The sequence below is a fragment of the Oncorhynchus nerka genome, linkage group LG14 (genome assembly GCF_034236695.1).
Source record: "Oncorhynchus nerka isolate Pitt River linkage group LG14, Oner_Uvic_2.0, whole genome shotgun sequence".
In the NCBI taxonomy this organism is placed as follows: domain Eukaryota; kingdom Metazoa; phylum Chordata; class Actinopteri; order Salmoniformes; family Salmonidae; genus Oncorhynchus; species Oncorhynchus nerka.
This window is the reverse complement of record NC_088409.1, coordinates 74,323,913-74,335,507: the sequence shown is the minus strand read 5'-3', so window position 1 is coordinate 74,335,507 and position 11,595 is coordinate 74,323,913. Positions and strand designations below refer to the sequence as shown.

The 11,595-nt window shown below is 44.2% G+C and overlaps 1 protein-coding gene across 3 annotated transcripts in view; it reads right to left on the bottom strand.

Moving 5' to 3' along the window:
* Positions 1 to 8,200: 8,200 nt before the first annotated feature.
* Positions 8,201 to 11,595, bottom strand: part of atm (ATM serine/threonine kinase) — a 42,993-nt gene continuing 39,598 nt past the window's right edge. For 2 of the 3 annotated variants that reach the window (XM_029681187.2, XM_029681188.2), the window contains exons 61-63: positions 11,446 to 11,509; positions 11,166 to 11,314; positions 8,201 to 8,756 (exon numbers count right to left, since the gene is read on the bottom strand). In XM_029681187.2, the coding sequence (XP_029537047.1) occupies positions 8,573 to 8,756; positions 11,166 to 11,314; positions 11,446 to 11,509 (397 nt within the window). In that variant the 3' untranslated portion in view covers positions 8,201 to 8,572. The remainder of the gene's footprint in view (positions 8,757 to 11,165; positions 11,315 to 11,445; positions 11,510 to 11,595) is intronic. The other variant, XM_029681189.2, reaches the window with a different exon arrangement.

Sequence of the window (11,595 nt, the reverse complement as noted above, 5' to 3'; positions counted from 1 at the left end):
GTCCCCTACCAGCCACCATACTGAGTCCTATAACAGCAAAGGACCTTGTGAAGATTCTGGAGGTAACAGGCACAAAAGTATCTATATCCACAGTAAAAAGAGTCCTATATCGACATAATCTGAAAGGCCACTCAGCAAGGAAGAAGCCACTTTTCCAAAACCGCCATAAAAAAGCCAGACTACGGTTTGCAACTGCACATGTGGACAAAGATTGTACTTTTTGGAGAAATGTCCTCTGGTCTGATGAAACAAAAATAGAACCGTTTGGCCAAAATTATCATTGTTGTGTTTGGAGGAAAAAGGGGGAGGCTTGCAAGCCGAAGAACACCATCCCAACCGTGAAGCACGGGGGTGGTAGCATCATGTTGTGGGGGTGCTTTGCTGCAGGAGGGACTGGTGCACTTCACAAAATAGATGGCATCATGAGGTAGGAAAATTATGTGGATATATTGAAGCAACATCTCAAGACATGTTAAAGCTTGGTCGCAAATGGGTCTTCCAAATGGACAATGACCCCAAGCATACTTCCAAAGTTGTGGCAAAATGGCTTAAGGACAACAAAGTCAAGGTATTGGAGTGGCCATCACAAAGCCCTGACCTCAAACCTATGGAAATGAAAATGTGTGTGTGAGCAAGGAGGCCTACAAACCTGACACAGTTACACCAGCTCTGTCAGGAGGAATGGGCCAAATTTCACCCAACTTATTGTGGGAAGCTTCTGGAAGGCTACCTGAAACGTTTGACCCAAGTTAAACAATTTAGAAGCAATGCTACCAAATACTAATTGAGTGTATGTAAACTTCTGACCCACTGGGAATGCAATGAAAGAAATAAAAGCTGAAATAAATCATTCTCTCTATTATTCTGACATTTCACATTCTTAAAATAAAGTGGTGATCCTATCTGACCCAAAACAGAGAACTCTTACAAGGATTAAATGTCAGGAATTGTGAAAAACTCAGTTTAAATGTATTTGGATAAGGTGTATGTAAACATCCTACTTCAACTAATATATATGTTCTCATGATATTGCATAAATACGACTTACCACTAGAAACTTTGCTGCCAAACCCCTGAAATCCAGAATGTCTGGGGAGCAGCGAAGTCCAGCCCGACATTGGGCAAACACACAGGCCTTATTTGATCTGCATAGGAAAGAATGTCTGTGCTATGAGCTTAGCCATGAGAAAAATATTACCTGCATGAAGTGCTGAAATAGTCTGCTGGGAACAACAAGAGAATGTAAGTCCTACCATTAATCTGCAATGGTTTAATGAGTCTAATGAGGGCGATGTTGTTATTCCCAGTCTCTGTGTTGTAATCATGGGTGACAATGTGGCTCACTGAAGAACGGCCACGGCTGAAGTGTGTAGATATTTGATTCCCAAATCCTGCATGTCTTCAGGATAAGAGTGACTGAAATGAAAGACAACTGAACTAGTCAATTTAACCAGGATGCCACAGATTCAAAAGAAAACGCTCAGAAGTGGACTATGCTGGACATACCCAATGATATACACGACAGGTCAGAAGTGGACTGTGCTGGACATACCCAATGATATACACGACAGGTCAGAAGTGGACTGTGCTGGACATACCCAATGATATACACGACAGGTCAGAAGTGGACTGTGCTGGACATACCCAATGATATACACGACAGGTCAGAAGTGGACTGTGCTGGACATACCCAATGATATACACGACAGGTCAGAAGTGGACTGTGCTGGACATACCCAATGATATACACGACAGGTCAGAAGTGGACTGTGCTGGACATACCCAATGATATACACGACAGGTCAGAAGTGGACTGTGCTGGACATACCCAATGATATACACGACAGGTCAGAAGTGGACTGTGCTGGACATACCCAATGATATACACGACAGGTCAGAAGTGGACTGTGCTGGACATACCCAATGATATACACGACAGGTCAGAAGTGGACTGTGCTGGACATACCCAATGATATACACGACAGGTCAGAAGTGGACTGTGCTGGACATACCTAATGATATACACGACAGGTCAACATTTTAGAACAATAAAAAATTGAAAATGGGGGTGAAATTCACACAGTTAATGTCTTAATGTACTCTGAAATGAAAGCATAAAACAAATAAACAATTGGAGACACAAAATTAATCATGGAATGGTTTTGTTTAACAAAATTGAACCTGTGTCAGGATGAACCCCATAGCCTGGAGGTATGTCCTGGGTCATTATCTTGCTGTAGGATGAACCCCATAGCCTGGAGGTATGTCCTGGGTCATTATCTTGCTGTAGGATGAACCCCATAGCCTGGAGGTATGTCCTTGGTCATTATCTTGCTGTAGGATGAACCCCATAGCCTGGAGGCATGTCCTGGGTCATTATCTTGCTGTAGGATGAACCCCATAGCCTGGAGGTATGTCCTGGGTCATTATCTTGCTGTAGGATGAACCCCATAGCCTGGAGGTATGTCCTGGGTCATTATCTTGCTGTAGGATGAACCCCATAGCCTGGAGGTATGTTCTGGGTCATTATCTTGCTGTAGGATGAACCCCATAGCCTGGAGGTATGTCCTGGGTCATTATCTTGCTGTAGGATGAACCCCATAGCCTGGAGGTATGTCCTGGGTCATTATCTTGCTGTAGGATGAACCCCATAGCCTGGAGGTATGTCCTGGGTCATTATCTTGCTGTAGGATGAACCCCATAGCCTGGAGGTATGTCCTGGGTCATTATCTTGCTGTAGGATGAACCCCATAGCCTGGATGTATGTTCTGGGTCATTGTCTTGCTGTAGGATGAACCCCATAGCCTGGAGGTATGTCCTGGGTCATTATCTTGCTGTAGGATGAACCCCATAGCCTGGAGGTATGTCCTGGGTCATTATCTTGCTGTAGGATGAACCCCATAGCCTGGAGGTATGTTCTGGGTCATTATCTTGCTGTAGGATGAACCCCATAGCCTGGAGGTATGTCCTGGGTCATTATCTTGCTGTAGGATGAACCCCATAGCCTGGAGGTATGTCCTGGGTCATTATCTTGCTGTAGGATGAACCCCATAGCCTGGAGGTATGTTCTGGGTCATTGTCTTGCTGTAGGATGAACCCCATAGCCTGGAGGTATGTCCTGGGTCATTATCTTGCTGTAGGATGAACCCCATAGCCTGGAGGTATGTCCTGGGTCATTATCTTGCTGTAGGATGAACCCCATAGCCTGGAGGTATGTCCTGGGTCATTATCTTGCTGTAGGATAAACCCCATAGCCTGGAGGTATGTTCTGGGTCATTATCTTGCTGTAGGATGAACCCCATAGCCTGGAGGTATGTCCTGGGTCATTATCTTGCTGTAGGATGAACCCCATAGCCTGGAGGTATGTCCTTGGTCATTATCTTGCTGTAGGATGAACCCCATAGCCTGGAGGCATGTCCTGGGTCATTATCTTGCTGTAGGATGAACCCCATAGCCTGGAGGTATGTCCTGGGTCATTATCTTGCTGTAGGATGAACCCCATAGCCTGGAGGTATGTCCTGGGTCATTATCTTGCTGTAGGATGAACCCCTGACCAACTAGGCGTACACCAGAGGGTGTTGCAAGGCGCTGTGGTAGCGGTTTTGGTTCAGGGTGCCACTCACTCTTTGCAAGTCGTCGTCTCTGGATTCAGTAAAAGAGCCCCAGACCATCACAATTCCTCCTCCATGTTTGACAGATGGTGTCACACACTGTGGAACCATCCTTTCGCCTACTGAATGGCGCACAGAAACCCAGCGTCAAATGTTGATTCATCGATCCATAAGACCGTCTTCCAGTCTTCAGTAGTCCACCGGCAGTGCTTCGTGGCCCAGGCAAGCCTCTTCTTATTTTGCCATCTTAGCAGTGGCTTTCTTACTGCCACTCGACCTGTCAAACCTGCAGCTCGAAGTCTTCTCTTCACAGTTGAAACTGAGACTTGCTTACTTCGACCAGTGTTAAGAGGTGCTTGAAGCTGTTGTCCTGTGAGCCACCTGTCACGCAAGCTGTTGACTCTCAGAAACTTGTATTCTGATTCTGTTGTGGTTTTGGGTCTGCCAGACCTCTTCCTGTCAGAATTTCCTCCAGTTTCCAAGTGCCTTTTGATGGTGTAGGAAACTGTACACACTGACACCTTGGCTTTCTTTGCAATTTCTCTAAAGGAAAGACCTACACTTTTAAGGGTTATAATGGTCTGTCTTTTGTTAATTGCATTTTTCCTCAACATTATGATAGCAATATACTACTTCCTGCAGTACAATACTGTCCAAATAATGCTGAAGAGTGTGTAGTAACACAGTCTGTTCCAACACTGCTGTTATCCAGACAGAGGGTTGGTAAGTAATCAACAAAAGTTGGGTCACCTGTAGGAAACGTGAGCATCAACTTTCAAGGCTTAATTTACTTCCATTGCTCCAGAACAGCTGTATGTTGTTAACCCATTACCTTTTCCCTGAAAAAGGCCCTTTCTTAGAACTCTGAAATGTACATTATTTTTCTGTTTTTGGTCACCTAAACTCTTTAAAAAAATGAAACCTCTGGAAGTTTACTTCTTACCTTTGTACCATTTCAGGTTATTCACTGGACTTGAATTGCTTATGTTGCGATAAAAACTGGAAAAATGGGGGTGTTCTAAAACTTTTGACCGGTAGTGTATATCTCAATAATATAGTGTACAGTATGTATGTCTATGGACTTACTCCACTATGCAGTGTGCTGCCATCACTATCCAGTATGGGGTGATGATGGAACCTGCCGCAGACGTGAAAGTCCTGGAGGCTGACCTGCCATGGCCCCCAAACTAGCCTCCTGGCCCCCCACTACACGACTCAAATTGGAGACTACTCTGGTACCACAGTCTGGAGACAGAGGTTTATCAGGTGGTAACACTTTACATGAAGTTGTTCTATACCTAATTACTGAGAAAGTTACATAATGACTTACCTATGCACTTCAGGGTCACCCCATTAACACTGGGACAGGTTTCACTGAGGAGAGTAAAAGGAATCACAAAAATACAGATGGTGTTATCAAGAGTTTAATTTTCTGTTGGGAAATGGTGTGATATGAAATGTGATATGAAATGTGATTGGCTCACATTTTTTCACTGATGTGCTCGCAAGCTGTTGCATTATGGGTGTGTCAGGGCTTGAGCCAGACTTCAGCATTAAGAATCCACTGGCATTTGTCACATATGTGTCTCTGTGAACTCATAGCAAACAAATGAAATAAATGACCATAACACATGCTCACTGTTTTACATTCACGTTTACGCTTGCTTGACTATCTCACAATGCATATGGGGAAGATTACATTCTCTAAACTATACCAATGGGCATAAATATAAAAACAAAATAAATCTCAATCTGAATCTAGATACAGTATGCCTTCCCATGGTGATCAGCCCATCCATCTGAGCGCACTGTCCTCCACGATCCAATGTCAGACAAATAGGCTTGCAGAAGAAAACTGGAGCCACACAGCCTCACTGTAGAAAAACAAATAGCACAACACACAATGTTAAGTAAAAGAGCAAAAACAAACAGAAGTAGACACACAGTACCTGTACAGTAAAATGTCCCAGCCAGGTCTTTGTCAGGGCAGATGACAAGAGGTCTGAATGGGTAAAGGTAAAGCATCCGAAAACCTATCTTCAAAAGAGTACCTCGTTTGAACCTTCTAGCGAAAATAAATGAAATAACCTCACACTTACTGTTGTACTTGCCTTTCTTGCACAAACACTAACGGAGGGTAATGCACTGACTGTAATAAACCTTGAGGGTAATGCACTGACTGTAAAGTGTTCTGGATTGGAACATCTTCTAAATTACCAAAATGTAATGTAAAAATGGATTCTTACAACACTGAGCTTCATCCTGCCCTGCTGGACAGTCTCTTACCCCATCACACCACTGAGACTGCCTGACACAGCGACCATCGCCACATGCAACCCCACGCGCACAGATGGAGGACAATGAAGGGTGAGGTTAAGGATGGTCAGAAGGTGACAAGTTAATTCATCAAATTGATGTGAATGAAGTGCACCTACACTACATGACCAAAGGTATGTGGACACATGCTCGTTGAACATCTCATTCCAAAATCATGGGCATTAATATGGCATTGGTCCCCCCTTTGCTGCTATAACAGCCTCCACTCTTCTGGGAAGGCTTTCCCCTAAATGTTGGAACATTAGTGAGGTCGGACACTGATGTTGGGCGATAAGGCCTAGTTCAGCCTGCATTCCAATTCATCCCAAAGGTGTTTGATGGGTTGAGGTCAGGGCTCTGTGCAGACCAGTCAAGTTCTTCGACACTAATCGACAAATAATTTCTGTATGGACCTCGTTTTGTGCACGGGGGCATTACCATGCTGAAACAGGAAAGGGCCTTCCACAAACTGTTGCCACAAAGTTGGAAGCTCAGAATCATCTACATTTTCATTATATGCTGTTGGCGTTAAGATTTCCCTTCACAACTAAGGGGCCTAGCCCAAACCATTATTCCTCCTCCACCAAATGTTACAGTTGGCACTATGCATTGGGGCAAGTAGCGTTCTCCTGGCATCCGCCAAACCCAGATTTGCCAGTCGGACTGCCAGATGGTTAAGTGTGATTCATCACTCCAGAGAACTAGTTTCCACTGCTCCAGAGTCCAATGGCTGCAAGCTTTACACCACTGCCCGACGCTTGGCATTGCGCATGGTGATTTTATGCTTGTGTGCGGCTTCTCGGCCATGGAAAACCATTTCATGAAGCTCCCGACGAACAGTTGTTCTGCTGAAGTTCCTTCCAGAGACACTTTGGAACACGGTAGTGAGTGTTGCAACCAAGGACAGACGATGTTTACGTGCTTCAGCACTCGGCGGTCCCGTTCTGTTAGATTGTGTGGCCTACCACTTCGAGGCTGAGCCGTTGTTGCTCCTCGACATTTCCACTTCACAATAACGGCACACACAGTTGACCGGGGCACCTCTAGCAGGGCAGAAATGTGTTGAACTGACTTATTGGAAAGGTGCAGTGGTGGAAAAAGTACACAATTGTCATACTTGAGTAAACGTAAAGAAACCTTAATAGAAAATGACTCAAGTAAAAGTAAAAGTCACCCAGTAAAAATACTGCTTGAGTAAAAGTTTCTGGATTTAAATCTGTATCAAAATTAAATGTAATTGCTAAAATATAATTAAGAATCAAAAGTAAAAGTAATTTAACATTCCTTATGTTCAACAAAACACAGCACGATTTCCTTGTTTTAAAAAAAAACTTACGGATAGCCAGGGGCACACTCCAAAACTCAGACATTATTTACAAAGCATTCGTGTTTAGTGAGTCTGCAGGATAAGAGGCAGTAGGGAGGACCAGGGATGTTGTCTTGATTTGTGTGAATTGGACCGTCTTCCTGTCCTGCTAACCATTTGAAATGTAACGAGTGCTTTTATGCGTCAGGCAAAATGTATGGAGTAAAAAATACATTCTCTTTAGGAATGTAGTTAAGTAAAAGTAGTCAAAAATATACATAGTAAAGTACAGACCCCCCCCAAAAACAAATTAAGTACTAAAAGTATTTAAATTAAATACTTTAAAGTATTTTAACTGAAGTATTTTATACCACTGGAAAGGTGGCATCCTATGACGGTGCCACACTGAAAGTCACTGAGCTATTCAGTAAGGCCATTCTACTGGGGCTGTGTGCCCGATTTTATATACCTGTCAGCAACGGGTGTGGCTGAAATAGGCGAATCTACTAATTTGAAGGGGTGTCCACATACCTTTGTATATATAGTGTATATAGTGTGTGTTTTAGGGAAGAGACCAAATGAGGGAAAACACTATTACTTACAGTAGTATCCAAGCAAGATCCCAGCAACCAATAGGAGGAGAACACTGATGACCGTGGTCATTAAGTACTTGATGCGCCTGTCCCTCACAGCTGAAACAGGTTAAGGTATATGGACAAATTCCTCTACATTCTTCTTCAACATAACATCAAAGACTACTAAAAAAAGTTGTAATTTTTTTTGTTTGTTGCTTAATTACAATACCACATTAGTCTGACAGGAAGAGGACCAAATGTATACTGGTAACAAGGTAGAGGCAGTGCTATCAGGGGGAGGTGCAGGGCCCAGTTCATGTACAAACTGGGGTAGTTCCTCCGCAGATGGTTTGAGAGGAGGGGATCTCCCGAGTCAATTAAATCTCCTGATCTCCTGAATAAATTCTCTTTATTATCTTACATGTCAGCTATTTACCATCCAATGGTACAATGAACATATTCAAGAACAACCATTTTTCACTTCAAGTGACCCAAAAAATTTGAATTTATATATAATTTGACACTTGATACAAAGAATTCAGAGCAACACAAGAAAACAAGTCATTTACATCTTGCATTAGATACCTAATAATTGATTACAGTCTATTGAGTGCAGAAAGCTAAAATATCATCTGTGATTGATAAGGAAGCACATGGTGCATCAAGTATGTCAAAGCATAAACATTCATTATTCATACATAGTATTTTGTAGAAAGCGGACTAAGATTGACCCAGGCCCCCTGGTTTCTCCCAGTATGTTAGACCTAGACCCAGGCCTGCCAGCCGGGGAAGAGGCGGCTGAGATTGTTAGGGTCCATGGCCTGCTGGATGAGGAGGTTGACCTGCCCTCCTACACTGAGCACCCTGCCATCCTCCACCCCCTTCAGCTTCTCCTGCAGCCGCAGCAGCACGCGCTCCGCCACCTTGTTGAAGCTCTGGCTATCACTGCTGAGAGAGAAGAGACAGCATATTGTGCAGCCAATATATGAGATTCGTTAAAAATGTTTATAGCACAAATGTAAATGACCAACACCAAGCCTTGCCACATGATTTTCTTTAACGAGTCCAACGCGAAGGATATACTGCTTTCTCTGGAACGGGCCCAAATCCCTGTCATTTGTGTGAAGAAAAGACAGAGAAAAAGGGGACGGAGATCGGGCTGCCTTCTATTGGCCAACGTGCAGTCATTGGGGGAAAAAATGGATGATATACGAGCAAGACTATCCTACCAACGGGACATTAAAAACTGCAATATCTTATGTTTCACAGAGTCGTGGCTGAACGATGACATGGATAATATAGAGCTGGCGGGATTTTCCATGCATCGGCAGAACAGAGAAGCTGCGTCTGGTAAGACGAGGGGCGGCAGTGTGTGTCCATTTGTCATTAACAGCTGGTGCGCGATGTCTAATATTAAAGAAGTAAAGGTATTGCTCGCCTGAGGTAGAGTAGAGTACATTATGATAAGCTGTAGACATTACTATCTACCAAGAGAGTTCTCATCTATATTATTCGTAGCCGTCTATTTACCACCACAAACGGATGCTGGCACTAAGACCACACTCAACCAGCTGTATAAGGCCATAAACAAACAAGAAAATGCTTGTGACAGGGGACTTCAATGCAGGCAAGTGGTCAGATGACGCAGATGCTATGCTACAGGACTGTTTTGCTAGCACAGAATGGAATGTCCAGGATTCATCCAATGACATTGAGGAGTATACCACCTCAGTCATCGGCTTCATCAATAAGTGCATTGACGACGTCGTCCCCACAGTGACCGTACGTACATATCCCAACAGAAGCCATGGATTACAGGCAACATCCGTATCGAGCTAAAGGCTAGAGCTGCCGCATTCAAGGAGTGGGATACTAATCCGGATGTTTATAAGAAATCCCGCTACGTCCTCAGACGAACCATCAAACAGGCAAAGCATCAATACAGGATTAAGATTGAATCCTACTACACCGGCTCTAACGCTCGTCAGATGTTACAGGGCTTAGAAACTATTACGGATTACAAAAGGGAAACCCAGCCACGAGCTGCCAAGTGACGCGAGCCTACCAGACGAGCTAAATGCCTTCTATGATCGCTTTGAGGCAAGCAACACTGAAGCATGCATGAGTTCACCAGCCAACACCGGACAACTGTGTAATAACGCTCTCAGTTGCCGATGTGAGTAAGACCTTTAAACAGGTCAACATTCACAAAGCCGCAGGCCAGACGGATTACCAGGGCGTGTACTCAAAGCATGCATTGACCAACTGGCAAGTCTTTACTGACATTTTTAACCTATCATTGACAGAGTCTGTAATACCTACATGTTTCAAGCACACCACCATAGTCCCTGTGCCCAAGGAAGCCAAGGTAACCAGCCGTAGCACTCACGTCGGTAGCCATGACGTGCTTTGAAATACTGCTCATGACTCACATCAACAGCATCATTCCGAATACCCTAGAACCACTAAGCAAAGGACTCTGGGACTAAACACCTCCCTCTGCAACTGGATCCTGCCACGCTGATCCTCAACACTGGGGCTCGTCAGGGGTGTGTGATTAGTCCCCTCCTGTACTCCCTTGTTCACCCACGACTGCGTGGCCAAACATGACTCCAACACCATCCTTAAGTTTGCTGACGACAAAACAGTGGTAGGCCTGATTACCGACAACAATGTGACCGCCTATAGGGAGGAGGTCAGTGACCTGGCAGTGTGGTGCCAGGACAACAACCTCTCCCTCACTGTGAGCCAGACAAAGGAGCTGATTGTGGACTACAGGAAAAGGAAGGCCAAACAGGTCCCCATTAACATCGACGGGGCTGTACTGGAGCGGGTCGAGAGTGTGTCCACATCACCAATGAACTATCATGGTCCAAACACACCAAGACAGTCATGAAGAGGGCACGAAAACATCTTTTCCCCCTCAGGAGACTGAAAAGATTTGGCATGGGTCCCCAGATAGTCACTTTACCCCTACCTACATGTACAAATTACCTCGACTAACCTGTATCCCCACACATTGACTCTGTACAGGTACCACCTGTATATAGCCTCGTTATTGTTATTTTATTGTGTTACTTTTTATTCGTTTTTACGGTAAATATTTTCTTAACTCTTTCTTGAACTGCATTGTTAGTTAAGGGCTTGTAAGTAAGTATGACACTAAGGTCTACTACACCTGTTGTACTCAGCGCATGTGACAAGTAAAGTTTCATTTGATTGTTCAAAGGCATGTGGAGGGTTTGGTGAGTAACATCAGGACTGAGAGTGTACTCTCCTCAGGCATATGATTCCACTTGATGGTATACTAGTAGGCAGAGACCCCTGATGTAAGGGGTTTATAGTACTGAAGAGTACCTGGACTTGCGGTGGGCCTCCAAGATGTCTCCCCCCAGTGTAGAGTTGAGCGTGGACTGGAGCTCAGCCTGCTCATCATGCTGCTGCTGCAGGTAGAAGGCCTTGAGAGGGTTCATGGTCCAGTCAAACAGAGGGTCGTACAGCAGTACCTACACCACAGGGCAAAGGAACAGCAGGAGTTATCACATAAACATGTAATGAACATACACTCCAAGCTCACATACAGACATTGAGTGAATGTGAACAGTATTTGTGCGTGTGTATATGTTTGTGTTTATACCTCTACAATAGTCAGCAAGGCCTCTTGAGAACTCCTCATGACCTCCATGGTCTTCTCACAGCATCTGAATGGTAGAGATGAACACAGTAAAAATTATATCCTGTTTTTAAAAAATTAGCTTGAATAAAATCCATCCAGATCTATCTCCAT